General features: G+C 55.4%; 2 protein-coding genes across 14 annotated transcripts in view; one reads left to right on the top strand and one right to left on the bottom strand.

The window, feature by feature from the left end:
* Window positions 1-11,235, top strand: part of NUP188 (nucleoporin 188) — a 56,590-nt gene extending 45,355 nt beyond the window's left edge. For 3 of the 6 annotated variants that reach the window (XM_081265539.1, XM_081265537.1, XM_081265542.1), the window contains 18 exons: window positions 454-523; window positions 871-938; window positions 1,569-1,764; window positions 3,552-3,629; window positions 3,897-3,982; window positions 4,216-4,361; window positions 4,614-4,795; window positions 6,221-6,424; window positions 6,579-6,671; window positions 7,509-7,667; window positions 7,910-8,047; window positions 8,614-8,688; window positions 8,768-9,007; window positions 9,129-9,260; window positions 9,522-9,595; window positions 9,721-9,850; window positions 9,969-10,152; window positions 10,191-11,235. In XM_081265539.1, coding sequence (XP_081121665.1) covers window positions 454-523; window positions 871-938; window positions 1,569-1,764; window positions 3,552-3,629; window positions 3,897-3,982; window positions 4,216-4,361; window positions 4,614-4,795; window positions 6,221-6,424; window positions 6,579-6,671; window positions 7,509-7,667; window positions 7,910-8,047; window positions 8,614-8,688; window positions 8,768-9,007; window positions 9,129-9,260; window positions 9,522-9,595; window positions 9,721-9,850; window positions 9,969-10,145 — 2,248 coding nt within the window. In that variant the 3' untranslated portion in view covers window positions 10,146-10,152; window positions 10,191-11,235. The remainder of the gene's footprint in view (window positions 1-453; window positions 524-870; window positions 939-1,568; window positions 1,765-3,551; window positions 3,630-3,896; window positions 3,983-4,215; window positions 4,362-4,613; window positions 4,796-6,220; window positions 6,425-6,578; window positions 6,672-7,508; window positions 7,668-7,909; window positions 8,048-8,613; window positions 8,689-8,767; window positions 9,008-9,128; window positions 9,261-9,521; window positions 9,596-9,720; window positions 9,851-9,968; window positions 10,153-10,190) is intronic. The other 3 variants (XM_081265541.1, XM_081265538.1, XM_081265540.1) reach the window with 2 other exon arrangements.
* Window positions 11,236-11,344: 109 nt separating this feature from the next.
* SH3GLB2 (SH3 domain containing GRB2 like, endophilin B2) lies at window positions 11,345-26,699 on the bottom strand. Of its 8 annotated transcripts, XM_081265695.1 has the most exons (12): window positions 26,513-26,693; window positions 22,214-22,355; window positions 21,433-21,561; window positions 17,840-17,973; window positions 17,500-17,592; window positions 15,357-15,419; window positions 14,262-14,411; window positions 13,865-13,888; window positions 13,351-13,440; window positions 13,030-13,130; window positions 12,362-12,602; window positions 11,345-12,029 (listed from the first exon to the last, which is right to left on the bottom strand). In XM_081265695.1, exons 1-12 carry the CDS (start codon window positions 26,573-26,575, stop codon window positions 11,922-11,924), a joined length of 1,338 nt encoding a protein of 445 aa, XP_081121821.1. In that variant the 5' UTR covers window positions 26,576-26,693; the 3' UTR covers window positions 11,345-11,921. The 8 variants fall into 8 exon arrangements, with proteins under 8 accessions (XP_081121821.1, XP_081121822.1, XP_081121825.1 ...); XM_081265696.1 differs by lacking the exon at window positions 21,433-21,561 and having other exon boundaries at window positions 26,513-26,699; XM_081265699.1 differs by lacking the exon at window positions 12,362-12,602 and having other exon boundaries at window positions 26,513-26,696.

The raw sequence follows: 26,699 nt of genomic DNA, 5'->3' as shown, positions 1-26,699 counted from the left end.
TTTTGGGAGTTTGTTCTCTTAATTTCCTCTCTATTCTTTTTTATAGGGTTTTGGGAAATATATAGTGGAATGATCCTTAAGAGTTCTATAAAGAGCTGGGTGCAGTGGTGTATACCCATAATTCCAATGATGTGGAAGGCTAAGGTGGGAGGATCACAAGTTTGAAGCCAGCCTGGACAATTTAAGATCAAAAAGGACTGGAGATGTAGTTTAGTGGTATTGTGCTCCTGGGTTGTATCCCAAGTATTATAATTCTTTTGTTGATCAACTCTTCAATGTACAGTTGGATTTCTTAAAGAGAATATAATTTTTATCTATGGAATCCTTTACGTTTATGGAGGAACACATGTTAGTATTGGAACTGGTAAAACGTGACCACCGAGGGGAGCTGGAAAGAGGAGAAAAGACGATGGGAGAGAAAATGGGTTTTCTCCAATATTTGTTTTCTTCTAGACCCAAGTTTTGGGAGAATTTAACCAGTCCATTGTTTGGAACCCTTTCTCCTCCCTCAGAGACATCTGAGGTAAGCTGTGGTAGAGGCTGGGCTGTGAGTGGAAGGTGAAGAGAACCATACCTTCCCCGGTTAGCCACAGAATGTTTTCTTTGCATGAAACATCTTTCAAGTCTTGCTTTGGGAAGGAAAGTGGCTTGCCTTGCTCTGGGTGGATTGCTCTGGTCTTTTCTTGCTGGGTGACTTTGTGGACCTGAAGCCCCTGCCCTTATATATCAGATGCCCATTCACCTTTAACAGGGACTGTGCTTGTTTGTTTTCCAAGTGTTGGATCACTGTTGTCACATAGCCTATTAGTGGGTGGGGGTGCGAGGGAAGAGGGTTTTTTATGTGATGTTTGTTCTGCCTCCCCTCCACAGCCCAGCATCCTGGAAACCTGTGCCCTCATCATGAAGATAATTTGCTTGGAGATATACTATGTAGTTAAGTGAGTTCTTTCCTGTTGTGATTTATTTTTTATTGTCTTGGGGGGGCACTATTAGGGATGGAATCCAGGGACACTTGACCACTGAGCTATATCCTCAGTTGCTGGGGTTGGCCTAGAACTTGCGATCTATTATTTTGAGACAGGGTCTCGATAAAATTGCCCAGGCCGGCCTCAAACTTGTGATCCTCCTACCTTAGCCTCCTGAGTAGCTGGGGTTATAGGCACATGCCATCATCATGTTGAGATGTTAATTAAAGGCTGGAGAAGGAGACTGTGGTGGCCCACCATTGGGGACGTGGAGGCTTGAGAGTGAGTGCAGAGGAGAGGGCTGGTTTAGAACCATTCGTGAAGGGCCAGTGAGCTCCCTGGACAGTCTGTTGATGGCATTATGATTATCAGGAGTGGTGTTACAAAGCAGGATTTTATGGAGGAGGAATCCTAGAAGGGCCTCAGCCTAACCCATTATACTGACCAAAAAGTCTCAGTCCACTCCAGGTGATCCTGGAGCCATCTGTCTGCCTTAAGTCCATGTGATATGGCTCTCTCTGCCTTAGCAAAGATCTGCATCCATCACATTCCCACCTGCTTTTACAACCTAACCATGGGGTTTGTATTTTCTTAATATTGTAGGGGTTCATTAGACCAATCATTAAAAGATACACTCAAGAAATTTTCCAGTGAGAAGTGCTTTGCCTACTGGTCGGGGTATGTCAAGTCCTTGGCAGTTCACATGGCTGAGACAGAGGGCAGCAGCTGCACGTCCTTATTAGAGTATCAGATGTTGATCTCTGCCTGGAGGATGCTTCTCATCATTGCCACCAGTCATGTAAGGATCTCCTTGGGGGAGTTTTCACTTTGGTAATTTAGCACTGTTGTGTTGAGATCCCTAGCAGATATAGCCTCTTTTGATAAGAATGAATCAGAGTTTCTCTCTTTGAGATTCAAAATGTAATGGGTTCTGCACTGAGAGATTGGGATTGATAAGGGGTGGTTGAGGGTTTTGCGTCTAATAGGAGACTCTTGAGAAGATTATAGAGAAGTAATTCAGAATTCCTGCAGCCATTGCTGGAGGCCTACTGAAGCTTCTCTGTCCTGGCATACCCGAGCTTCATGTGCCTCCCTTCCTTCATGTGTCTGTCTCTGCCTCTGGTGCTATATGCCCGTAGGCACTGGGCTTAGGCTTGGGGATTGGCCAACAGGTAGAAGTTACAGTAGCCTCCTCTTAGATGTTTGTTTTCTTTGGTTTTAGAAACTGCATTTCCTGGTCTTAAAAGAAGTGAGACCACTGTCACTGTACTGTGTCTGGAGAGTCGGTTTTTAGAGAGAGTTGACATTTGGGAAGTTTCCATTGTTCTTGGCGTTTTTCTGTGGCTCAATACCGTGCTGTGTTATAAAGATTTGGTCTGAAGTTGTTCTTCCTGAGGGCATCTGGGTTGATACCTTAGCTTTATTAACAATTGAGATGGGTGGGTGCCCCCTGTTCCAGGCATCTTGTTCATTTCTGTGGCTTGTTCCTCAGTGCCAGACTTCCTATGTGCTCAGAGCTTTGAACCTAGGAAGTGTAGGTATGAGAGCATTACTGACTGTGGACCCTTGAGTCTTCAGACACACCTCCAGACTTGGCCACTTTTGGTAGCGATTGATTCCCCAGGGAATAAATGTCTGTGTCACCTCCTTTTTAAAAAGGCCGTCATCAGGAGCAATTCTTGAGAAGTAGCTCTGAAAACCCTGCAATCCTCTGCCCTTCAGGAAGCTTATTGGTTAAGTCCAGATTGGGACCACTCATTCATTCATTGAATAAGTATTGGCAGGGTGCTTGCTTTGTGCCAGTTGGCACCAGCAGTGTAGTAGTAAGCAAGGAAAATGAGGTATTTGATGTCATGGTGAGTTCCCATGAGGGTGTAGATTATAAACAAATTCACAAATGAAAAAACAGATTTAGGAGCTGGGCTTGTGGCTCAGTGGTGGAATGCTTGTCTAGTATGTGTGAGGCACTGGGTTCAATCCTCAGCACCATATAAAAATAAATAAATAAAGATATTTTTTAAAAAAATACAGATTCAGATTGTTATGTTAGTCATTGCTTTGAAGAAAATAAGATGCTGTGGTGATGAACACATGAGACAGGAGTGGTCAGGCGGGCCCTCCCCAAGTTGGTGGTGTCCCAGCTGGGGCCTGTGTAGACAAGAACCTCCGAGCATAATGCCTATAAAGTAAAGATGTCTCAGCAGATGGAATTGCAGGTGCCAAGTCCAGAAGTAGAAAAGAGCTAAGTGTGTTAAAGCAGGAAAGGCAAGGAGGGTTGGACCAGAGTGAGGAAGGTAGGGTGGTATGTGTGGCTGGTGGGGCCAGAGCCCACAAGGCTGGTGGGCCATATGGATTTCCCTGGTACTGGGAAGTCTTTGAAGACTTCTAAGCAGAGGAAGTCTGGAATCTGGAAGAGGAGGTGAACTTGGGCTTGATTCTGACCGGATCAGTAGAGAAGCAGCATGACCCTTAAGCCCTATTTTAATTAGGGACTTGTCAATGACTAATTGTGGAGGGCCCCACATTTCTTGGCTTCTGAAGTCTAGGAGATTTTCCCAACCAAAACTTTTTTCTGTTCCTTCGTAGGCAGATATCATGCACTTGACTGACTCTGCGGTACGACGCCAGCTCTTTCTTGATGTGCTGGATGGGACCAAAGCTTTAGTAAGTGTGTCTGGCAGAGTTCCCTCTCCTCCTGGAGGTGCTCTCCAGTGAAGTAGCTCATGCCCTGCAGGCCACACAGGTGGTCGAGTCAGAGGGCTCGGGTGGGCAGCAGCCCTGGGCCCCTCCTCCCTTGTTGCACCCCTGTGAACGCACTGCCAGGGAAAGAAGGCAGGAGGCCGAATGGTTCCCTGTGGATGGAGCGCAGGTCTTGCACAGCGTCTGTTCACAGGAAGCGGGGCTCCTACCTGCTCCACTGTCTCCCTTTAGCTCCTAGTTCCTGCCTCCATGAACTGCCTCCGCCTTGGCTCCATGATGTGCACACTGCTGCTCGTCCTCCTCCGGCAGTGGAAAAGGTGAGCACCAGGCAGGAGAGAAGCTCAAGGCCCCAGCTTCTTCTGCAGGTCTGCGTGCTCCTCCTCAATGACCCTCATCACCCTGGAGCAGGGACAGCAGGCCAGACTAGCTTTTATCATAGGGAAAGGGAGGCATACCAAACAAGCAGGGGCACAGCAGTCTGCCTGAGGCACCTGAGGTGGAACAGGGCCGTGCATGACCTGTGGGTGAAAGCTGCCCCCCATGTTTGCAGAGAGTTAGGTCCTGTGGATGAAATCCTTGGGCCTCTGACGGAGATCCTGGAAGGTGTGCTGCAGGCAGACCAGCAGCTCATGGAGAAGACCAAGGCCAAGGTGTTCTCAGCATTCATCACAGTGTTACAGATGAAGGAGATGCGAGGTGAGGGGCCAGCCTGGGTGGGCTTCCCCCAGCCAGGGCCACGTTTTTCCTCTGACTTTTGAGGTTTTTAATTTTATAATTCTTGCCTCAAGAAAGGGCTTTTTCTTTCCCACCCATCACTCCTTCCCTCCCGTGAGATGACACTGTTAGCACCTACTGCATTCCCAGCCCCTGCTTGGGAAAGAAGCATTGGTGTGCAGTGAGAGTTGACCTCTGATTGTGACAAGTGTTCCCTCCCCATCTGCTCTGTAGTAAGTGACATCCCCCAGTACTCCCAGCTGGTTCTGAATGTCTGCGAGACACTCCAAGAAGAGGTGATTGCACTCTTCGACCAGACCCGCCACAGTCTAGCATCAGGCAGTGCCACAGAGGACAAGGACAGCATGGAGACGGATGACTGCTCTCGGCTCCGACATAAGGACCAGCGTGATGGGGTGAGGGAGCACCCTGGCAGGCTGTCTTTCTCACTGCCTGCCGGCTCTGTGCTGGCCCTGGGGTGCCCTCATGGACTTTGCAGCCTGGTGGGAAAGGTGGTAGTTGCCATTGGAGTGCAGCCTGCTGGAGAAAGCGGGTGAGAGTTTCAGCTTGGCTTCAGCCTCATCTGGTGACTCAAGAAAAAGTGCCTTGCTGGGGATGGGGTTGTGGCTCAGTGATCGAGTGCCCCTGAAAAGAAGGTGCCTTCCCAGCAGTGGCTTAGTGGGTGGTAGACAGGCCCCAGCAGGCAAAAGGTTCAGGGAAGATTTGGGCAGCGAGAAGGATACAGTGCCAAACTTTGGTCAGCATCTTCTGGTGACCTGAGGAAAGGCTGGTGTGAGTGAAATGGGGGCTGGATGGTAGCAATCTCGCTTCTCAGGTTCTTTGATCTGGTGCTGAAATGACACAGAAAATGATTGAATGCTCTTAAGCCAAGGAGAGAGATCACCAGATGTATGTAGTACAGAACAGTGTTTTTTAAACTGGGTCATGACCTATTAGTGAAATTAGCTCATCTGACTACAATCAGCATTTTTAAAATGAATTAGAATAGGGCTGGGGCTGGGGCTCAATGGTAGAGCGCTTTCCTAGCACATGCAAGGCCCTGGTTCGATCCTCAGCACCACATAAAAATACATTAATAAAGGTATTGTGTTCAACTACAACTAAAAAATATTTTTAAAAAATGAATTAGAATTAAAAAGAAATATTAACTGGGTGTGATAGCACACACCTGTAATATCAGCTACTTGGGGCTGAGGCAGGAGAATTGCAAGTTCGAGGTCAGCCTGGGCAACACAGTGAGACCTGTCTCAAATCAAAAGGGTTGGAGGTGTGGCTCAGTGGTGGAGCCCTTGCCTAGCATGCCGTGCTCCTGGGTTTGAACCCCAGCACAGAAAACTGAAAATCAGTATGCTTTCTGTGATGTGAGAGTGGATACTAGTAGTGGAAAACTGTACCTGGGTGTACATGGGGGCACAGTCTATGGTCAGAATAAGTGTGAAAAGCCATTGGTGTCAGGAGTGAGGCCTGTGCAAGTGGTGTAGCAAGAGGTGAAGTCACCCAGACTCCGATTGGCAGAGCTGGTGCTAGGCGGGAGGTGGCACTGATGAGGCTCATGATGGTAGTGTTGGGGGCAGAGAGGGAAGAGGTAGTGGTGGCTCTGTCAGTTTGGGGGTTGCTTGTTTGGGTGGATGGACTTGCCATTTCGTAGAGGTGGACACAGGAGTGGGACAGGATGAGGAGGAAGCAAGAGCTGTATCCGTCACAGGCCACACTCAGCTGTGTGTAACAAGAGGTCTTGGGCGGCCAGAAGGGCCCCTCCTCCTCTTTCTTTCGTGTACTGTGCCCTTTTCTTTTTACTCATTTTTGCCCCTGGACCCTAGCAGGTGTGTGTCCTGGGCCTGCACCTAGCCAAGGAGCTATGTGAGGTGGATGAGGACGGGGACTCATGGCTGCAGGTGACTCGCAGGCTCCCCATCTTGCCCACCCTCCTCACCACCCTAGAGGTGAGCCTCCGCATGAAGCAGAACCTGCATTTCACTGAGGCTGCACTGCACCTGCTCCTCACCCTGGCTCGCACCCAGCAGGTAGGACGCCAGCCTGAGGGTAGGAGGAACCTCCCTGCTAGTGGTGATGCTCCCAAAAGCTGGGGGCTGGGCTGAGCTTGCAGGGTGCCTGCAGGCTTGGCTCTAGTTTATGGGGCAGTGCAGACTCCAACTCATTCCACATCTATCCTCTCAGGGAGCCACAGCAGTGGCTGGGGCGGGCCTCACCCAGAGCATTTGTTTGCCTCTCCTGAGTGTGTACCAGCTCAGCACCAACGGCACTGGGCAGGTGAGTGCCAGGATCCTGCCAGGAGCCTGGGTTGGACTCCTGCACTTTTCAGGCAAAAAGTGCCCTCTCCTGTCTTGCTGCCTGTTTGTGACCCTGTAGTTGCTTTCCTCTGCGTGGCTCATCCAGTGCCCCTATGGTGTGGACTCTCCCTGCCCCCAGGTGGATCTCACTGATAGGCAGCTGAGCAAAGATTCATATGTGCAAGATTCTGGGTTGGTCCCTAGCACCAAAATGCACTACCTGGTCCCTGTTCACCAGCTTTGGAAGCTGGGATAGAGTCTTCCTTTTGAGTTGTGAAGGGGAACAGGACAGGACTTTGAGGGTAGGTTTTCAACCAGGGCAGTTGTAATCCTCTTCCTCCAAAAACCAGTGTGTACTTGTGATTTTTTAGCCCTTGGTGAGGAGGAGGGCAGCCTGTGTTGTGGGTGCTTGGTGGGTCCTCAGCACCCAGCCCTCTGCATACCCCACCCCAGATACCTCTAGTATAGCAGCTGTCTTCTAATTTCAGAAGAGTGCTTCTCAGCCAGTCTCTCGCTCCTGTCAGAATTGGTCTGTATTTGTTTCCAGGGCAGGGATACATTCATGTTGATTCTGCTGGCTTATGGCACCTCAGACTAGAACTCGGAATCCTGTACCTCTCTGCCAGTGCTCTCTGCATCTGCTGGCCTTGCCTGCTTCTGGCCCTGCTGGTTTCGGTGGATGGACTTGCTGTTGCAGTGCCTGTGCCCACTGCAGGAGGTTTCTCCTCCCAGCTGCCAGCCACAGGGAGGCCCTGCTGCCCTCTCACCTGAATTCCTGTGGCCCTGCCTGCTGAGCTCCTCTGCTGTTTTCTCTTAGACACCCAGCACATCTCGGAAATCCCTGGATGCCCCTTCCTGGCCAGGGGTCTACCGCCTGTCCATGTCCTTGATGGAGCGGCTGCTCAAGACTCTGCGCTACAATTTCCTGACTGAGGCCCTGGACTTCGTGGGCGTCCACCAGGAGCGGACTTTGCAAGTGAGGGGCTGCTGCCTCCCAGGGACTAGGGGCCCAGTGGCTGAGGGTGACAATGCCCTTGTTTCTGGGGGTACTGTAAGGTTTCTGGTCTACTCAGACAGAAGCTTTTTATTGTCAGGCTAGGCCACTGTGTGTTGCCTTCTTAGCTGTGGCTCAGGGCTTACCCTTCTGTTGGTGGGTAAGCACACTGCATTCAGCCCCTGAACTGTCCTGTCCTCCCCTGCCATCCCCTGTCCTTCCAGTGCCTTAATGCAGTGAGGACTGTGCAGAGCCTGGCCTGCCTGGAGGAGGCGGACCACACCGTGGGCTTCATTCTACAGCTCTCCCACTTCAGGAAGGAGTGGCACTTCCACCTGCCTCAGCTCATGTGTGATATCCAGGTAGGCCTTGGGCGTGGTTTCTTGGAGGAGTCTGGGGAGTTGCGGAGAGACCAGGGACTCTGCTTCTCCAGGGAACTGCAGGCTGATCCCCAGTGTGAGCTTATGCTTGGGAGCCCAGGGCTCATTTAGGTTGCTCACTCGGAAGTTTTCCCTCTACAGCGAAGGGCAGTGGGTAGGTTAAGAACTTGAGCTCTTTGAGATAGACCCAGGTTCAGGACCCTGAGGAATAGGTGTGAAGTTGCAGGTAGTGGGCGGCGGGGCAGGACACAAACACAGGCTCTAGAGGCTCTGCTTGTGTGACTGGCCTGATCACGTCACCCCTCACCCTGAGCCCTTTGTTCTTCTGTGTTTAATTACTTGGTACATTTCAGGGTACCTAGCGTGCTGCTAGGTTGCAGGGAAGCAAGGCCTACACTCTGGCACACTTAATGGCTACAGAGACATTAAGTGAGGCGTGGGCGCCAGTGCTGAAGGGAACTGGCGTCGCAGACAGACTTGTTTGGTTGGCCTAGGCGGCTGGCTGGGGCTGCTGCCAAGAATTCCCCACTCCTACCCTGTGTGTCCAGGTGAACCTGGGTTACCTGTGCCAGGCTTGCACCTCCCTCCTGCACAGCCGCAAGATGCTGCAGCATTACTTACAGGTAACGAATCCCAGCCCATCTGCCTACAGTGCTCACCCTGGCCTCCTTGGGCTCCCCTTCATTTCTTGACTCTTCCCAGAACAAAAATGGGGATGGCCTCCCCTCGACTGTTGCTCCCAGAGTTCAGCGACCTCCCACCACCACTGCTGCTGCTTCTGCTGTCCCCTCCTGCTCCTCTAAACAGCCCACTGCTGACCTAGAGGCCTCAGAGCAGCGAGCCTTGCACACAGTCCAGTATGGCCTTCTCAAGATCCTCAGCAGGACCCTGGCAGCCCTGCGCCACTTCACCCCAGATGTCTGCCAGATCCTGCTGGATCAGGTACCAGCCACCATCTCCTCACACCCTCAGCCCCTGAGGCATCCTCCAGGCTTCTGTGCTGTGCTAGAGTGTCACCCGGCCCTTAGTGGGGTCCCAGGAGCATTGTTTCTTTGCTTTGCAGTCCCTGGATCTTGCTGAATACAACTTCCTGTTTGCCCTGAGTTTTACCACTCCCACATTTGACTCTGAAGTGGCCCCCTCCTTTGGGACCCTCCTGGCCACAGTGAATGTGGCCCTCAACATGCTTGGAGAGGTAAGTTAGGTGCTATAGGACTCTGGCCCCTTGTCCACCCAGCTCTTCCCCTTAGTCTACCACTTCCCAGGACCTGGGGCAAGTTATCTGTCCTTGAGCCTGTTGTCTTAAAATGAGCTTGAGGGGACCCACCTGAGAGGATTCAGTGAGGTAACTGGTGCAGTTGCTTAGTGCAGGGACCTGCCAGGCAGGATGCTCTTGTAAACCAGGGCGGCGGCTATTAATTTTTTTTTTTTTCTAACTGGTTGCTTCTTTCTCCAGCTGGACAAGAAAAAGGAGCCCCTCACCCAGGCTGTGAGGCTTGGCACACAGGCAGAAGGGACCAGAACATTAAAGTAAGACCTTCTGGGACTTGCTAAGGGCCCGGGGCAATCATGGCTGCTGCTCTCTTGGCTCAGTGGCTCACCCGCACCTGCCAGCTTGGCCCTCTGCCACACTGCCAACTTGCTCCTCCTCCCAGGTCCCTCCTGATGTTCACCATGGAAAACTGCTTCTACCTGCTCATCTCCCAGGCAATGCGGTACCTTAGGGACCCAGCTGTGCACCCACGGGACAAACAGCGGATGAAGCAGGAGCTCAGCTCAGAGTTGGTATGAATGGATATAGGATCTGATTGGAGGGAAAGGGGCCCTGCCTGGCCAGCCACCTGAGGGTTGGGGATGATGGTCCTGGGTACTGAGCCTCATCTTTTTTTTTTTTTTTTTGTAGAGCACACTGCTCTCCAGCCTCTCACGCTACTTCCGCCGAGGAGCCCCCAGCTCCCCTGCTGCTGGTGTCCTGCCCTCACCCCAGGGCAAGGCTACCTCCCTCTCTAAAGCCATCCCTGAGAGTCAGGAGCCTCTGATCCAGCTGGTGCAGGCTTTTGTGCGGCATGTGCAGAGATAGCGCAGTGGTGGGCTGCCTGCCTGCCGCTTCCCCAGCACAGCAGAGGGCTGCTGCCTGCCACTGAGAGCAGCTGCCATCACCCTCTTCTAAGTAGCTCCAAACACCCACCTGCTGACATTATTTTTGTAAGACGAAGAGGTCAACAGCAGGGGTGGGGAGCCAGTGGTCTGCTGTGCTTTGGTCTCCTGGCCAAAGCCCCCCAGGGGTGGTCTTGTCCTTCAAGCATTCCCCCGCAGCACTTGGCTGGCCATGGCGGTGGCGGGCAGCACAGGAGGCTGTGTGCGTGTGTTTGAGTCTGTTTTTCATGATCTGTTCTTGCAGTTTTTTGGTAATACTGTGGTCTATTTATACGAATATTAAAATGCTGTTTATAGACAACTGACTGCTACATGCCTTCCAAGTCCCGGGAGGACAAGCCAGGTCTCGAGCCATGGACAGGCTGCCTTGGCCTGGGACCCAGCTTGTGATGTAGTGGCTTGTGGAAGGCAGGAGATGCATTGATGGTTGACTCACCAACACTCCTCTGCTGGGGTCCTCCCAGGACATCAGATGCTCCCCCTGCTGGCCTGCCTGGGTCTGCCCAGGCCCCTGCTGGGCTGGCTGCCTGTCACTGAGCACCGCCTCTCTGGAGCTCAGCGCCTTCTCATTACAGCCCCAGAAACCCTAGCATCATTACCAGCAACTAAGCCTGCTGCTAGCACACTGGAGGTCCCCAGGGGCAGGCTGAGTTGGGGTTTGAGTCCTTGCTTGGCCACCTGAGGAATGAGGCGACTGTCTGGCCTTTTCCCTCGTCCGTACAGTGTGAACGCTGAGCCCGGTAGAGGACTCCCAGGTGCGCACTGGACTGCGCGCTTGGCTCCACGCTTGGTCCACAGCTGTCGGTTACTTGAGCTTTAGTAGTCGGGCAAATTCAACGACAGCCTGCCCCACAGTCTAAATTTAGGGAAGTTTTTCTTAAAAATAATGTTCCTTGTGCCTATAATGCGTGGGAACCACACACTGCTCTGAGAACCCAGCCCTGCGTGGGAGTGCAGGCTGTGAAGGACTTTCCCTTCCCTTTGCCTAGTGCTCTAGGAACAGCCCGCCAGCATGGCACCTTGCTCCCTCTAGGCTACCTCCACCCAGAGGAGGGCTAGGGGAGTCTGTCCCCACCCTCAGGGCCAGCCTTGCCCATGCAGTGGACCAACAGGAGTCTCGGCAACTTGCACACAAAGGATTTATTATTTGCTGTTGGCTAGAAAGCAAGCAGACAGGCAGAAGTAAAAATACCAGTTAAAAAGTGTGTGCAGAAGTGAGTTGCAGCCACATACTGGGCTCGCGCTGCTTGGACAGGAGGGACAGGGTAGCACCAGGCAGCTGCTGCTCTGGGCCTGACCCTGTCCCCTGCCAGAGCCCTGCCTGCTTCACTGCTGTTCCGCTGTTGGCCTTTGGCAACTAAAAGGCAGGTGCTTTCTTCTTGCCACAGGTGCCCCTGTGCATCGTAAGGGTGCATCTTAGGCCCGCCTCTGTGCTGAGTACAGTGTCCCTCCCTCCTTTGGGAGCTGGGAGGGCTGAGGTGCATGGGGAGTGCAGGCAGGGCCGGGGCTCCAGAACCACAGATCAGAAGCAGGGCTGGCAGGGAGCCTGGGGCCATTCAGCCTCTGGACTCCCTTCACAGCTGGATGACCAGGGGAATGGGCAGAATGGGCTTCATATCTCCACCCTGAGCAGCTGTGTCACCAGCAGACAAGATAAGTGGTAGGGCTGTGCCCTGGGCAGGGCCTGGAAGGGGCCTGCTTAACTGAGAAGTTCCAAGTAGGTGACAGGGACCTTGCCCTTCTTGTTTCCTCTCTCACCAATGAGCCAGTCAGGGTCCATGCCAGGCAGGCTGTAGACGGTGATGAGCTACAGAAAGCAGACAGGGAAGCTTATGCCCTGGCCAAGGGCAGAACTGGGCCCAGGGCTAGGTGGAGACAAAGCTGTCATCTCCTAGGGCACCTACCCCTCCAGTGGTGGGTGTTCATCTTACTGGCTATGGGGGCATGGCAGAGAAGGGCTGTTTCCTGAAGAGCTGAAGCCACCTCCCCTTACCTGCCCCCCTCAGGCCCCACTTCCCCCAGGGGCCCCGAGAGACTCTTGGGACGGCGGCACGGAGCTGTCAGCAGTGCTCCCAGCCTTGGTTCTCCAGTGGCTCCTACTACAGCCCTCACCTGCCCCCCTTACAGAACCAGGCCCACCTCGTCAGCCAGCAGGGCCAGTTCACTGCTGTCAGCTGCTTCATAGTCATAGAGCACCCGGGCCTTGCGGGTCCCACTGGCAGAGGGGGCCACCTCCTCCAGGCAGAGTGCTGCCTCTCCCGGAGGGGCCAGGCTGGCCACAGTGGGCACAACAGGCATGGTGGCCGCAGCGGTGGTGGGTGAAGTGCTGCTCAGGGGCGGGGAGGCAGGCTCTGTGGTGCCCACAAAGGTACCTGGAAATCTGGAGCGGAGGGGGCATCTCAGCAGGATCTGGGCCCTGTAGGAGCCCCACAAGGTAACCCAGGGCCCCTCCCAGTTCCTGGCCCCAGCTACTTACATGGCACCCTGGGTGCTGGCAGCACAAAGAGAAAAGCAAAGCAAGCAGAAGAGTGAGATGGCCCTGTTCCCTTGTCCCTGCTGAACCCCCTTTCCCTTCAAGCCTACTCTAAACTGGTCTTTACCCCAGGGGACTCAGCAGTCCCCAAGGACAGCCACCTGAAGCTTGCCACCACACAGGAGGTGACGAGGCAGGATTCTGGGCTGAGCCCTCCCATCTGGCTCCAAGCTGCAGGCCCTCTGAGCTCACGGGAGGAGTCTTTCAGCTGGAGAAGTTGGGCCACGATAGGCCCAGGAGCTAGGGGACCCTGGGACTCAGGGCCCAGCCGCACCTGCCCAGCTGCTTCTGCAAGTCCAGCATGTGGCGGTAGCACTGCGCGTAGTAGGTTGTCTGAGACTTTACGAACTCGTGCAGGCAGCGGAGGTGGTTCACCTGGGGGGAGAGGCCCATGGTGGGCGGGGTCATCCCCACCCTGTCCTCACAGACCCTGCCCCCACCACCAGTGCTGCCAGGGGAGGCTGGAGAGGCCCAGCCTGTGGACTGGCCTGTTGCACAAAGCCACCACTGTGACCGTCCCAGTGCTACCCTTCTCAGGAAGGTCTAGGTGCTGCCACTGGTGGATGCGGTCAGCAGGGCACCGGGGCAAACTCACGTGTGTGCTGCTGATCCCCTCCAGCAGGAGACGGGTCACTTCTGCCTGCCGGTCAAACTCTGTCTGGGCAACTCGGAGCTCCTGTTCAGCCTGGGCAGTGGGGGCCGAGTGTGACAGCATGAGCGCCAGCATCGGCCACCATCCCTCCCACCAGCCTTCCCCTGGCTCTCCCAGTCCCACTGGACTCCCTGGGGACGCGGACATCTGTGTCCACCCGACTTCTCAACTGAACCCTGCAAAGCTGAAGCCCACTTGGTGGTGGCAGGGCAGGCCTTCCCCTAGCTCCCTGGGGAAAATCCACCCAGCAGACATCTCTCCAGTGCCTACTCGTGCTGCGAGGCCCTAAGCACCACACAGCGAATGTCTCCCATGGGGAAACAGGCTCAGAGAGGCCAGGAAACAGCCCCTGCCAGTGGCCTCAGTGGATGTGGGGCAGAGCCCAGAGACTGAAACACAGACCCCCATCTCCACCTTCTCTGGTCCTCCTCCCACAAGCCTCCAGACCCCAACTCACCTTGTCCACCTCATCATTCCAAAGCTGCAGAGACCACAACAGCACCAGTCAGCCAAGGAGGGGGACAGCTCAAACCCAGAGCCCATGCCCAGCCCTAGCTCCCAGCAACCAGCCCTGCCACCCAGTACCTCTGCCTCCCCACACCCACTCAACCAGGAGCTAAGGCTGGGGGAGGCCTGCTGGATGGCAGGGAACAGACAATCGGCCCATCTAACATGCCACATGCAGGGAGGGGACAGCCAGCCAGGACGTCCTGCTTGTGTCTCTCCTACAGTGTCAGCCCCCCAACTCTGACAGGGGGTCTCCAGAGAGACTAAGTGTCCCCACCCCACCCTGACTCCTGGCTAAGGCTGGAGGGCTGGGAGGCAGGACATGTGACCCGGGCCAGTCACAGAACCTTTCTGTCCTCCGGCAGAGAAAGGCAGCCTCGGGCCTGAGTCACACTGGGGGTCAGTGGCAAAAGAAAAAAACAGGGCGGCCGCCACCCTCCAGGATGTTTCTCCTTCCACTCGGCCCAGGGCGGGGGGCGGGAAGTGTCATCCAGAGTCTAGAGAAGAAAGACCCCCCTCCCCCCACCGTGATTTAGGAGATCCCACTTCTCCCCCACTTATGGAAATCTGACCCAGGACAAAAACACCGAGCGAACCAGGCTGGCCACCAGATGGCCACACCAGGGAGGAGCATCCTCACGGCCACACTGGCAGGCCCAGCATGGGGTCAATCTAAATAAACTACCAGCGCGGCTCAATGGACAGTTCCCAGCCACGGGATGACCGCATGAACACACAGCAGCATGCTCAGGACAAGTGCGGGGCCAGCGGCCGGTGTGGGAGGGTCCTAACCAGGGGAGCTGGAGGAGGGCGGCAGGTGTGCAGGGCGGTCGTGACGGGCACGAGGGGAGTGGACCTCGCTCCTGCTGGACTGGCAACCACCACCTTGCTCAGAGCTGCACGAGACCCCAAGACAAAGTTCAAGCCTCTGGTCCCCCTGACTCCCTCCAGGGACCTCCTTGTGCCTCAGGTCACTTAGCAGGTATGCCACACAAGCCTAGTGCCACTGCCTGAGAGCGTGTGGAGCTGGGTAAGACAGGCCTGGGCCCCCATCACATTTAGAAATGTGAAGGCAACTGGGGGGCAGGGGCGCCTCCTCAAGGGAGGTGGGGGCAGGCAGATACTCAGACCTCCTAGAGATGGGATGAGGGTGTCCTCAGCTCACCGGGTGGCCCAGTGCAGCTGGCAAAGCTGCTATCTTCAGCATTTTGCAGGGAGAAGCAAATCTAGTGACATGGGCACTGGGCACTGGGGCCAGCCATGGGCAGAGGCAGGGGCTGCTTCTTCCCTGTTGCTTTGACCTTTGTCTCCCCCAGTCTGCCAGGATGGCCTGACCATGTGAGCAGCACACTGCCTCACCTGCTGGCTCCTGGTTCCTGTGCAGTCAGGGCCAGTGGCAGGGCTGTGGGGGGAGAGGAGGCTGAGGGGTGGGGGGCGCTTACCGCAGAGGCGCTGGCCGAGAGAATGTAATTACGAGGTCTAGTCTCCTGAAAGTCAGGCACCGTCTGGCGGGGAACAGAGTTCATGGGGGGGAAGGGTCACCCTGGGTCAGGGCTGGGTGGAGGCCAGGAGGCTGCCCCAGAGTCTCCCACAAGGAGATGCCAGAGGCCCTGGCCCTGGGGACAGGAGGATACAGACAAAAGCCCCACATATTCCCTTGTACCCACTCCAACCCACTGGAGATGAGGTGGGTTTACAGCTGGGTGAGTCCAGATAAGGACCTGGCGGGTGAGTGTGCTGGGGAGCCCAGCAGAGATGGGGCGGGCAAGGAGACAGCCTGCAGATACCGTCATGCCGTCACAGTCCTTGCAAACCAGTCTGGGCCTCGCCCCTCCTCCCTGGACCGCAGTGGCACTCAGAAGCCCCAGTCAGACACACAGTCCCCTACACACAGCCCACCCCTGCCATAGCTTCCCCCTTCCCAGAGTGTCTGCACACCACGCCTCTGGCTCCTGTATTGGGGGCCAGGACCCTCCCCCACAATGAGGGTAAACGGATGGATGCAGAGATGGACAGAGTGACAGGCTTTCAACATTTGCAAAAAGCTGCCTTGCAGGCTGCAACACCTGCACCCCCCAACCAGAGACTCTGTACGCTGCAGAGGCATTGGCGGGGAGACCAACTGATTGCAAAACGCCCAAGGACATGCCCTGGGCTGGCCACAGCACTGGGGCCCGAGGGCAAGACGGGCGGGCCAGAAGCAGCACGGCATGGGGACAGGTATACTCACATCTCCCTCACACTGAGCCAAGTTACCCAAAGCAGAACAGAAAGGAACAAAAACAAAGAGTTAGTGAGTCCACAGAGCAGACGGGAGCAGGCCCCGGCCCCAGGGGGGACACCAGGTGGACAGGCAGAAGGGTGCACGCAGCCGGTCCTCTGGCAGAAGTCGCGCGCGCGTGCGTGTGTGCGTGTGTGTGTGTGTGTGTGTGTGTGTGTGTGTGTGTGTGTGTGTTTCAGGGACTTGAGGCCTCTGAGATGCTGCTCCTTTCTGGCCTAACTGGGGCCCACTGAGGGGAGAAGTCACACCATTGCCCTAAGGACAGGCTCCTCTGGCTTGGCCAGTGGAGGAAGAGTTCGTTCTGGCATGAGGTTGTCCAGCCCAGAGTGACAGAGAGAGGATGTCTGGCTCAGGTGACTTAGAAGAGGTTATCCCAAAAGCCACAGGTCACTTTTCAAGACCAGAGTCACGGAGCCCCCTGCCTCCACTCTGGACTCTGCACCCAGCTGAGCTAAGACCTCCCTTGGCTGTCACCGGAGGTGCTGCAGACATGCCTGCGCCCAGGGCGCCATGGCCACACTGTAGGAGGGGAACACAAGTAAGGCTTGGCTCAGGCAGCTGTGAGCCCACCTGGACTCTCACCCGTGTTAGGCCTGGCCTTCCTTGGCTGAGAGCCTGGGGACCCATGAGTGGCAGTGTCCCTAGCCCTGGGCCCAGGAGTACCCTCCTCAGGGCTCGAGGTAGCCATTAGGTCCCCTGCACCCCCAGGTGCCTGGCAGGCCAGGAGCGTACCTGTTCTCAGGCCCAGTTCCCACTCCTTGCCTAGCCCAGTCAGCCCAGGTCTCCATGCCAGATCCCATTGGTAGCCAGCAGGGAGGCCCAGGCCCTGTCCCTCAGACAGCCCCTGAGCAGGTGGGCTGTCCAATTTTGGTGCGCTCCACAGCACTGTGGGGAGCCAGGTACAGGGAACACTGGACCAGCACTCAAGCAGCAGGTAGAGAGTTAGTAGGGGAGCCATGCCCAGGCGGAGCCAGGGACACGGAGCCAGGGACACGGAGCCAGGGACACAGAGCCAGGGACACAGAGCCGAGCATCCGGCGGTCAGGGCATGCGAGAAACTCCAGCTGGCTGTCTGGGGAGGCCGTGAGGTACAGCCTGTGCCCAGGTGGGGCACTGCTGGTCCACTCAACCCATAATCATCTGCCCTAGGACCATCAGGGCTCCCCTGGGGCGGGAGAAGGACTTGACTTGAACAGCCGCGGAGTCCAGCTCCAGCCAGGACAGGGAGAAGGCTCATGCTGACACCAAGTTCCCCCATGCCCCTCCGCGGCTCCAACCAGGCTGGGCGGGAGGTGGGCACCTACCGAGGCCTTGGCTTCCGCCGCCTTGGCCTTCTTCAGACGCGCCTTGCAGGCATCCAGGTCCAGGCGCCGGTTCTGGAGGAGCCGCCGCTCCTTCTGCAGGGTGGGAACAGGGAACAGTGAGGCCCCGGCCAGCCCTGGGAGACGCTCGGCCACGGCAAGACGGGCCCTGAGCTGCGAGGGAGACAAGGAAACTGGGGCCCAAGGTGGCAGCTCCCTCAGCCTACAGGAGCCAACCCTAGAGACCACGGGGTCCTGGCCCTCCACACGGCTGGGAGCCTGTGCAGAGTTCTGAACAGGGGCTGTGGGCTGCCAGGAAGGACAGTGGTCCCAGGCCCCTCACCGAAATTGTCTTCCAGTCCCCTTCCAGGAAGTTGCGCAGGGGTGTGAGGAAGCTGATGGAGGCCGTGTGAATGAAATCCCTCTCCGCAGCCCCCAGGCGCTTCTCCGCTTCAGACACCATGAGGAGCGTCTTCCCTAGGGAAAGCAGTGGTGGGTGGGGATCAGGCCGGGCCCAGGCTGACCCCAGGTGCAGGGGGAGCTCAAGGAGAGACCTGAGGACCCAGAGCAGAGCAGTCTGCCTGGCAGAGACCTACAGAGCCATCAACGGGGGGCGGGAGGACAAACACTGGGACATCCCCAAAACAAATACCAGAGCCATTAAAGAGATTGGGGGGCTGACCATGGTGGCACATACCTTTGAGCCCAGTGACTCGGAGAGCAGTTCAAGGCCAGCCTCAGCAACTTAGAGAGACTCTTGTTTCAAATAAAATTTTAAAAAGGCCAGGAATGTGGCCCTTTTTATGTGGTTCACTAGTAGAGTGCCCCTGGTTCAATCCCCAATACAAAAAAAAAAAAAAAGCTTGGGAAGACGACTTCCAGAACCAGAGAGAGGAGCTAGACCAGTCACACTCTTCCCTAAAAGGTGACATTAATTGGAAACAACTGTAAAAATCATCCACCTCCAACACCAGGCACAGTGGCACACATCTGTAATCCCAGTGGCTCGAGAGACTGAGGCAGGAGGATGGAGAGTTCAAAGCCAGCCTCAGCAACTTATTGAGGCCCTAAGCAATTTAGCAAGACTCTGTCTCTAAATAAAATATGGAAAAGGGCTGGGGATGTGGCTCAGTGGTTAAGCGCCCCTGGGTTCAATCCCAATCCCTGGTACCAAGAGAAAAAAAATCCATTTCCAGGCTCCGGAAACTGATCAAAGACAAAAACAAACTGAAAAGTGGTGCACGCCTGAATCCCAGCAGCTCCGGAGGCCGAGACAGGAAGATCAAAAGTGTGAGGCCAGCCTCAGCAAAAGCAAGGTGCTAAGTAACTCAGTGAGACCCTGTCTCTAAATAGAATACACAACAGGGCTGGGGGTGTGGCTCAGTGGGCAAGTGCCCCTGAGTTCAATCCTTGGCATCAACAAACCAACTGAAGAGCATTGATTCAAAACTAATGCACCCAGTGAGAATGCGTGTGGTTCTGCCAGGGTGGGGGCGAGCCACAAGCCCCAGCTCTGCTGTAGGAGCGGCTGACTTGGTTGGGCTGGAAGCCCAGAGGGCCCTTGGGATGCTGCTGGAATCCGCAGCAATCACAACCGTGCTGAGGAAAGACCTGCAGCGGGTCCCCCGGCACCGTGATGTGGGTGGGAACAAGCCCCACACCTGCCAGAGATTTAACAGGAGACCCAGGACACAGTCAAAGTGAGTCTTGACAGGCTGCGCACACCTGCAGCATGCTCAGGAGAGACGGAGAACTCCAGCTATGCACTCGCTCACCCTGGAGAACAGCGGCCTTGCACATTCCCAGAATAAAAATGGGGCAGACTGTTCACTGTTGACCTCCGAACATGCCCCCCCCACACACACACTTACTGCCTGTCTTCACGGCTCAACCTCTGAGCAATCACTGCCTGATCACTATTACATGCTGATCCAGGAGCAATCCTCAAGGCCAAGCTCAAAAGTATAAAGAATAGCCAGGTGCGGTGGCGCACGCCTGTCCAGAGGCTGAGGCAGGGGGATTGTGAGTTCAAAGCCAGCTTCAGCAACTAAGAAAACCCTAAGCAACTCAGCAAGACCCTGTCTCTGATACCAAAAAAGGGCTGAGGATGTGGCTCAGTGGTTAAGTGCCTCTGGGTTTAATCCCTGGTACTAAAAAAAAAAAAATTTTTTCAGTAATTATGAACTACTGTTTTAAAAATGTTTCTGGGATGCAGAAACATTAGTAGCTACACACTTCATAGATTCTATAAACAAGTACCTCAAACAAGTCTTTAAACAAACAAACAGCAACAACCCCCAGGGGTACCAGAATCCAGAGCTATTGTCTAAAACGTTTAAAACAACAACAATAAAAATAATTAAAAAAAAAACTATGAGACTTATAAAGACGCAGGGAGAAAAAAGAATAAGACATTCTCTAGGGAAGCAGACGCTAGCCTTAGCAGGCACTTTAGATTCTTTTCAAGAAAGACTCATGTTGAAAGAATTCAAGGGAATCATGATGGACAATGACTCAGCAAATAAAGAATATCCACAAAGAGCGGGCACAGCGGCGCACACCTGTGATCCCAGCAAGTCCGGAGGCTGAGACAGGAGAACTGCAAATTTGAAGCCAGCCTCAATGATTTAGTGAGACCCTGTCCCAAAATAAAACACAAAATGGGCTGGGGCTGGGGCTCAGTGGTGGAGCACTCGCCTAGCATTCGGGAGACAATGGGTCTGATCCCCAGCACCACGTAAAAACAAAAACAAAATAAAGATATTGTGTCCATCTACAACTTAAAAAAAAAAGGAGCACAGGAAAGGCAATCCTAAAGTATAAAAAACAGCATACAGGCAGACAATTCTCTTTCCTCCCTTAACTGATTTTTTTTTTTTTTTTTTTTTTTTTGGTACTAGGAATTGAACTCAGGGCACTTGCCCACTGAGCCCTATTTTGTATTTTATTTAGGGTCAGGGTCTCACTGAGTTGCTTAGGGCCTTGCTCAGTTGCTGAGGATGGCTTTGAACTCGCGATCCTCCTGCCTCAGCCTCTAAAGCCGCTGGGATTACAGGAGTGCGCCACAGTGCCCAGCTAATTTTAGGATAACTGCATAAAACTATAGCTATGGACTAGTGTTGGGCTTGTAACATAGACACCAACACCTCTGACAATCATAGCAGGAAGGAAGGGGGGACGAAGTTATACTGTAGCAAAATTTTCATATTCTGCTGGGATTAGAGGATTATTCTGAAGAAGACTGTGATAAATTAAAACACGTATTGTAATACACAGAATTAAGGAATGGGAGCTTTTTAAAAATGTTAACCATACAACAACAGGGCCAGGACAGTGGCTCAGAGGTAGAGCACTTGCCTCGCATGTGTGAGGCACTGGGTTTGATCCTCGGCACCACATAAAAATAAAGGTTTTTTTTTTTAAATGGATACTATCTTATCTCTTAAAAAAAAGAAAAAGAAGAAGAAGAAGAAGATACAACAACAACAACAACAAAAATTAAAATGAAGCTGGATGCAGGGCACACTCCTATAATTCCAGCCATTTGGGAAGCTGAGGCAGGAGGATCACAAGTTGGAGGTCAGTCTGGACAACTTAGTAAAACCCTGACTCAATTTTTTTTTTAAATGGGGCCAGGGGCTAGGGAATTAGCTCAGTGGCAGAGTGGCCCTGGGCTCAGTCCCCAGTGCCAAAACAATAAAAAAATAAATTCACACAAACCAAAGGAGGCTGAGGGAGGGTCTCACTTTCTACTCTATCGTCTTCGCAGGGATGGTGGTTCTTACACGTGGAATGAATCCAGGCGTTAGCTACATAATTTTTTAAAAAGGAAGGAAGGAAGGAAGGAAGGGAGGGAGGGAGGGAGGGAGGGAGGGAGGGAAAGAGGGAAGGTGAGATGGGGAAGCCCAGGAGCCCGGCCCTGGTGGGGCTGCTCACCATAGGGAGTGGTGGGCCCCAGCTCGCCGGCCGCCTCCGCCATGTACTGAGCCAGCAGCTCCCCGTTGGTGACTCGCGAGGGGACCTTTCTGTCCAGCTTCTCATATAGGAACTCTTCCACTCGGGCACCTGTGGGGAAGCAGCAGCCAAAGCCACAGGGCTCACAGGTCCAAGCCCAAAGAAGAAAGCCACAGGGACAGACAGGCCCAGGCCAGGCCCTGCCTACAGGAGTGCCCAGCCTGGGTGCCCACCTCTGACTGCACAACTGTTTCCATCAACCCCTAACTCCACAGAGGAAGCAGCCAAGGCTCAGAGACACAGCATGCCTGCCTGAGGTCACACAGCTTGGGGGGGGGGGGCGCAAGCCAAAGCCTGTGCCCATCCCCTCATGAACACAGGATCTATTAACATGGTCTGGCCCCCAGCAGCTCTCAGACACTGCAGCTGGCTACACAGCAGACGACAGGTGCATACGCATGTCACCCAAAAGCCACTTCTCTCCCCAGGTTCCCCTGCACTCAGCCCCAGCCACTCCTGGCCTGTGGTGTGGCTGGGCAGCCCTTCCCATCTCTGGGTCCGGCTCACAAGCTCGGGTTCTGCCTGCACCTCTCCCACGGGGGCTTTAGTGGCCAGGCATTTCACCTCCTCTGTGCCACACCTGACACTTCCACTGCCCAGGGAATGTCCTGCAGCCCAAAGCCAAGCCTCCTGCCTCGTTTTCACCAAGCGCCCCCACAGCCTGTGCCCCCCGCTGCCCTGCCCTCCCCCGGCGCCCACTCACTGGGGTTGGGCTGCAGCAGCACCTCCGTCTGCCTCAGGATCCTCTCCGTCCAGTTCTTGGTGCTGTCTGCCCGCGCCAGAAGGTTTTCAAAGTGGGCATCAAGCTCGGTCTTCTCGGCTTGTCCAAACTTCTCCTCCGTGAACTGGGGGGTGGAGAGGGATCAGGAAGGGGAGGAGGAAGGCCCCAATCCTCCAGGGTCAAGGACCTTCACAGCATTGCCAAGTTCCAACCCCACTCTGGGCCTCAATGTGTCCCTCTGTAGAACCAGGGTGCTGGGATCACAGTCCTCCTGGGAATTCAAGGAAGGCCACAGCCTCTCCCCACATGCACATGCCTGCACGGGCATAGCGCCCAGCCAGGCAGGGGCCTCGGGGGGCCACCTCTTGGGTCTTTTAGGCCTGATGCTGAGGCGCAGGACTTGGTAGCAAGTGCTCAGGCAGCAACCAGGCACAGAGGCCCAGGGTGGTCAGGGGCTCCATGGCACCTGGGAACTGCTGGGAAGGGGCTGCCAGGCTTCTAGAACTGAAAGGGCCTGACTCAGGCCTCACTTCTGCCCTGTCAAGGTGTGTGAGCTGGGGAAAGAGCTCTGCCTCTCCAGCCATCAGCACCTCCAGCTGCAAACAAGACACTAAGAGCCTCTTGCTCAGAGGCTGAGGTGAGACAGGAGCCAGGGTGAGCCGTGAGGGCTGTGCCCAGAGCAGGAAGGAGTGCGGCAGGAGAGACGGCCAAGTGCTTGGCCTCTGGCTGCCGGGTGTGGTGGACAGAAAACACCGCCAGCTCAACGGTGCCAGCAACTGGGCACACCCAGGGCCCCAGGAGGTCACACAGGTCCCCATCAGAGCTGGCAGGAGTTATGCAGGCCACTAGGAACAATGGGCAAGTGGCCCTAGTCCTGACCCCTCTGATCAAAGGGCCCTGAGACAAATGTACCCACTTTCCAAACAGATACCCAGGCCTTCTCCAGCTAGGAGATGGGACTTGCCCATGGTCACGGCCAAACAGCCGGAGGTGAGGCAGAAGTTAAGGACAGCAGCAGGTGCCACAGACCAGCCTGGCCAGGGGCTCCCAGGGCTCACTATGTCCATACAAGGCAGGGCCAAGCTTCCCATCTCACAGATGTGGCCACTGAGGATGAACGTAGGCAGGACTGTGTTGGAGTCTGGGTTGGCATGATCTGGGGGGCTGGGGGCCCTTCTGAGCCACCTGGCAGTGATGAATCACCCAGACACTGCAGATGGCTCCAGCTGTGGGGAGCTGAGCAGCTGCCAGCTCAGGCTGCACAGAAGCCATCAATTATGTAGCAGGGCTTGGGTTTCTCCCTGCAGTGCAGGGTGGGCAGGGTCACAGCCGCCTCCTCCTCCCCACTTCCTCACAATCCCCAGAGTGAGGGGGCAGTGTCTCAGGCCTGCACCTTACCCTGGGCCATGCCCCGATTGCCCTATCACTGAGCAGGCTTTACCCCACCCAGCTCTTTGAGGGGGCTGTTGCCAGTCCCATTTTCCAGATGAGGAAACCAAGACTGACAGAGGCAAAGTCACCTTTCTGGGCTTCAGGGGGTTTTTGTTACTGTTTTGGCACTGGGGATTGAACTCAGGGGCACTTGACTACTGAGGCACATCCCCAGGCCTATTATGGATTTTATTTAGAGACAGGGTCTCACTGAGTTGCTTAGTGCCTCGCCGTTGCTGAGGCTAGTTTTGAACTTGGATCCTCCTATCACAGCCTCCCTAACTGCTAGGATTATAAGCGTGTACCACTGTGCCCTGCTGGGTCTCAGTTTCCCCCCCCAAGAATACAGATAACCTGTCTCACAGAGTGTCTGGCTGGCGCACAGTATGGGACTGATAAATGTGAGCCTAGTATCATCATCATCACCCATAATAAGGAGGCCTCCCTCAGGTCCCTTTGAGTTTCAGGAGCTTCCCTGATGGCACTAATGATGTCACCCTACAATGCACTTTGGAGCCCACTTTTCTTACTGGGGTTAAGGTTAAGGCACCACCCCGCCCAGCCACCTGGTGCTCACACCTGTACCCACCCAAGTCTGAGGTTCTACCAGGTTTTCCCAACCCTTCGGGTGTTCATCCCTTGCCCACCACTGCCTGCCTGGCTTGAACAGTGGCAATGCCACCACCCCTCTGGCTTTTTTTTTTTGTCAGTACTTCTCCCACTACCACGGCTGTTGATGCCATGACATCAGTGAGCTTGGCAGCATTTGTGCCCACTCCCAACCTTAACAAAAAATGCCCTCAGCTGTCCTGCCTCAGGGCCCTGATCTGGGCTGCTCTGCCCCCTGAAGTGCTCTCCCTGAGCCCACCGCACACACCCTGCCTCACTTTCCGACCAGCTCTGGGGCCCTCCATCCTAGAAACCACCTTAGTATCTTTCTGCAAAAGGCATCCTGTCCTGTGGGTCTCACCTCAGGGCCAATGCCCTCTTGTGCCCTGTGGGGTCGGGGTGAGGTGAAGCTTTTAAAGTCCTTCTGGGTACACAGGGATGGGGCACCCGCCCAGCACAACCTGGCACAAGGTGGCACTGACCAGAGAGCTACCCACATATTGGTAAGAAGAAGCCCCTCCATCCCAGGGCAGCCTGGACCCAGCCATCCCAGTGGCCTCTCCTGCCCAGTCACTTTTCAGGCCCCCTCTCCTTTGGCCTGCCACTTTGTCCTATTCCTGCCAAAGGGAAAGGGTTTGGTGCTTGAGTCCGAGACTGCTCCCAGCTAGATGGCAACAGCTGGGGGTGGGCGTGCAGAGCAGAGAAAGCCTCTATTTATAAACTCCCAGCTCCCTCCTCCACCCTGCTCTGGGCACTGGCTCCCCTTCCAGTGTGAGTGACCCTATGGGCTGCCCCCATCAGGCCACCGTGCCCAACCCCCCACACCCAATGCTCCCTCTGTGGGCCTTGCCAGGTCAGGTGGCAGGGCCGCACCAGTAGCAGGAAAGCGGCAGATCAGGTTCTTCCCAGATGTGGGAGATAGAGTGGTTGCCATAACAACACAAAGAAAGGTTGCCACCTCCCAGCTGGACTGGGGCTCTGGGTCCCAGCATCTCCCAGCTTGGAAAATGGAGGCACAATCCTCACCCTTACCAGGGCACTCCTCCTCAAAGGGACACAGTGCTTTCTAGTAAACATGGCCACACAGCTGGGGCTAGGCTTCTCTAGGGACAGAGAACTGCAACTGCACAGCAGAGCCAACAATGACAAAGACAGCACAACAGAACCTGTTCCCAGAATACTGAGATGGGCCGGCCCTGGGTGTGCAGGATCTCATGGAGATCCCACCCTTGGAGGCCTCACACTTGATTTACAGTGGTGAAAACTGAGGCTCAGACAGTGACTTGCCCAAGGTCACACGCTGCACTGGTGCAGTTTAAACCACCCTAACCCCAACCAGGAGCTTGCCTTTAGTGAGCACTGCTACAGCATCCCTCCTATCCAGCCGGGGCACAGGGGAGGCTCATCCTGTTTCTCACCTCATTTCTCACCTCAAGAAGGCCCAGCAAGATGAAGCCCCTTCCCCCAAGGTCACACGAGGGGCATTCACACCCATAGCTGACTTCAGGTCTTCACCAGGACATGGAGCTGCCTCAGTTTCTCTTTCTCACCCCAAATGGACAGAATGCGCTCCAGCCTCCCCAACATGGGCCTGGGCAGCCTCCCAAGGAGGGCAATGAGCCAGACCCTGGCCCTCTCCCCATCCCCCAGGCCTGGGGAATGGAGGAAACAGGCCTCCCGTGGAGCAGAAAGAAAATAACTCCTGGCTTCCGGCCTGACTATCCAAGCGTGGAAAACGGACCATAGGAAACCACCGGACCACCTGTCCATTGCACAGGTGTGGAGACTGAGGCTCAGAGAAGGGGTTGTGGCCTTGGCCTGGGACCCATGTCTCCAAACGCCCCAGTAGAGTCCAGAATCACTGCTGGACAAGGACAGGGATGTAGGAGCCACCCAGTGCCCGCTCCCCCCTCCAGGTGGCAGGCGCCAGGGCAGCGGGACAACCTGGCAGGTCCAAATGGTGGACGCTGCTACATCTTCCCAGGCAACAGGGCTCAGGCCCTGCTCGCGGGGCCCTGGGCCACGCAGACCGTGCGGTCAGGGCGCCGGGTCCCCCGGCTCTTGCTCTCTTCTGGGTAGGACAGAAGGAGCAGGGCCTCAACGGGGCGAGGTGTCGCCGCGGCGGGCACAGTGGCAACAGCAGGGGCAGGGTAGACCTGTGTCCCCAGGCTCCTGCCGCAGGGTGCTCGCCGCCCGCTTCACATCCGGGCCCCGGGCGCCCGGCGGAGCGCCAGGCCTCACCTGCACCGCCCGGGTGAAGAAGATGCCCGCGTCCGACGCCAGCTTCTTCATGTTGAAGTCCATGGCGCGCCCGCACGCACGGCCGCCGCGCGGGCCCCAGCGCTGCGGGCAACCCCCGGCCCGGCCCCGCCGCCGCCGCCCGCACCCCGCCCACCTGCTGCCAGCGCCGGCCCTCCGCCGGCCAGTC

This window comes from Spermophilus citellus (assembly GCF_964194105.1).
Source record: "Spermophilus citellus genome assembly, chromosome: 2".
Taxonomy (NCBI): Eukaryota; Metazoa; Chordata; class Mammalia; order Rodentia; family Sciuridae; genus Spermophilus; species Spermophilus citellus.
This window is presented reverse-complemented; position numbering and strand designations above follow the sequence as displayed.

Excerpts from the sequence above, each read along its gene's own strand:
- SH3GLB2 (XM_081265695.1), bottom strand. The coding sequence starts at position 26,575 with ATGGACTTCAACATGAAGAAGCTGGCGTCGGACGCGGGCATCTTCTTC. Across the intron at positions 17,974-21,432 it reads GGGGCCCACCACTCCCTATG|GGAAGACGCTCCTCATGGTG; the intron begins GTGAGCAGCCCC and ends TGCTTTCCCTAG. Across the intron at positions 12,603-13,029 it reads TTGCAGAAGCAGCTGGGCAG|ATTTCCAGGTACCTTTGTGG; the intron begins GTGCGGCTGGGC and ends CCTCCGCTCCAG.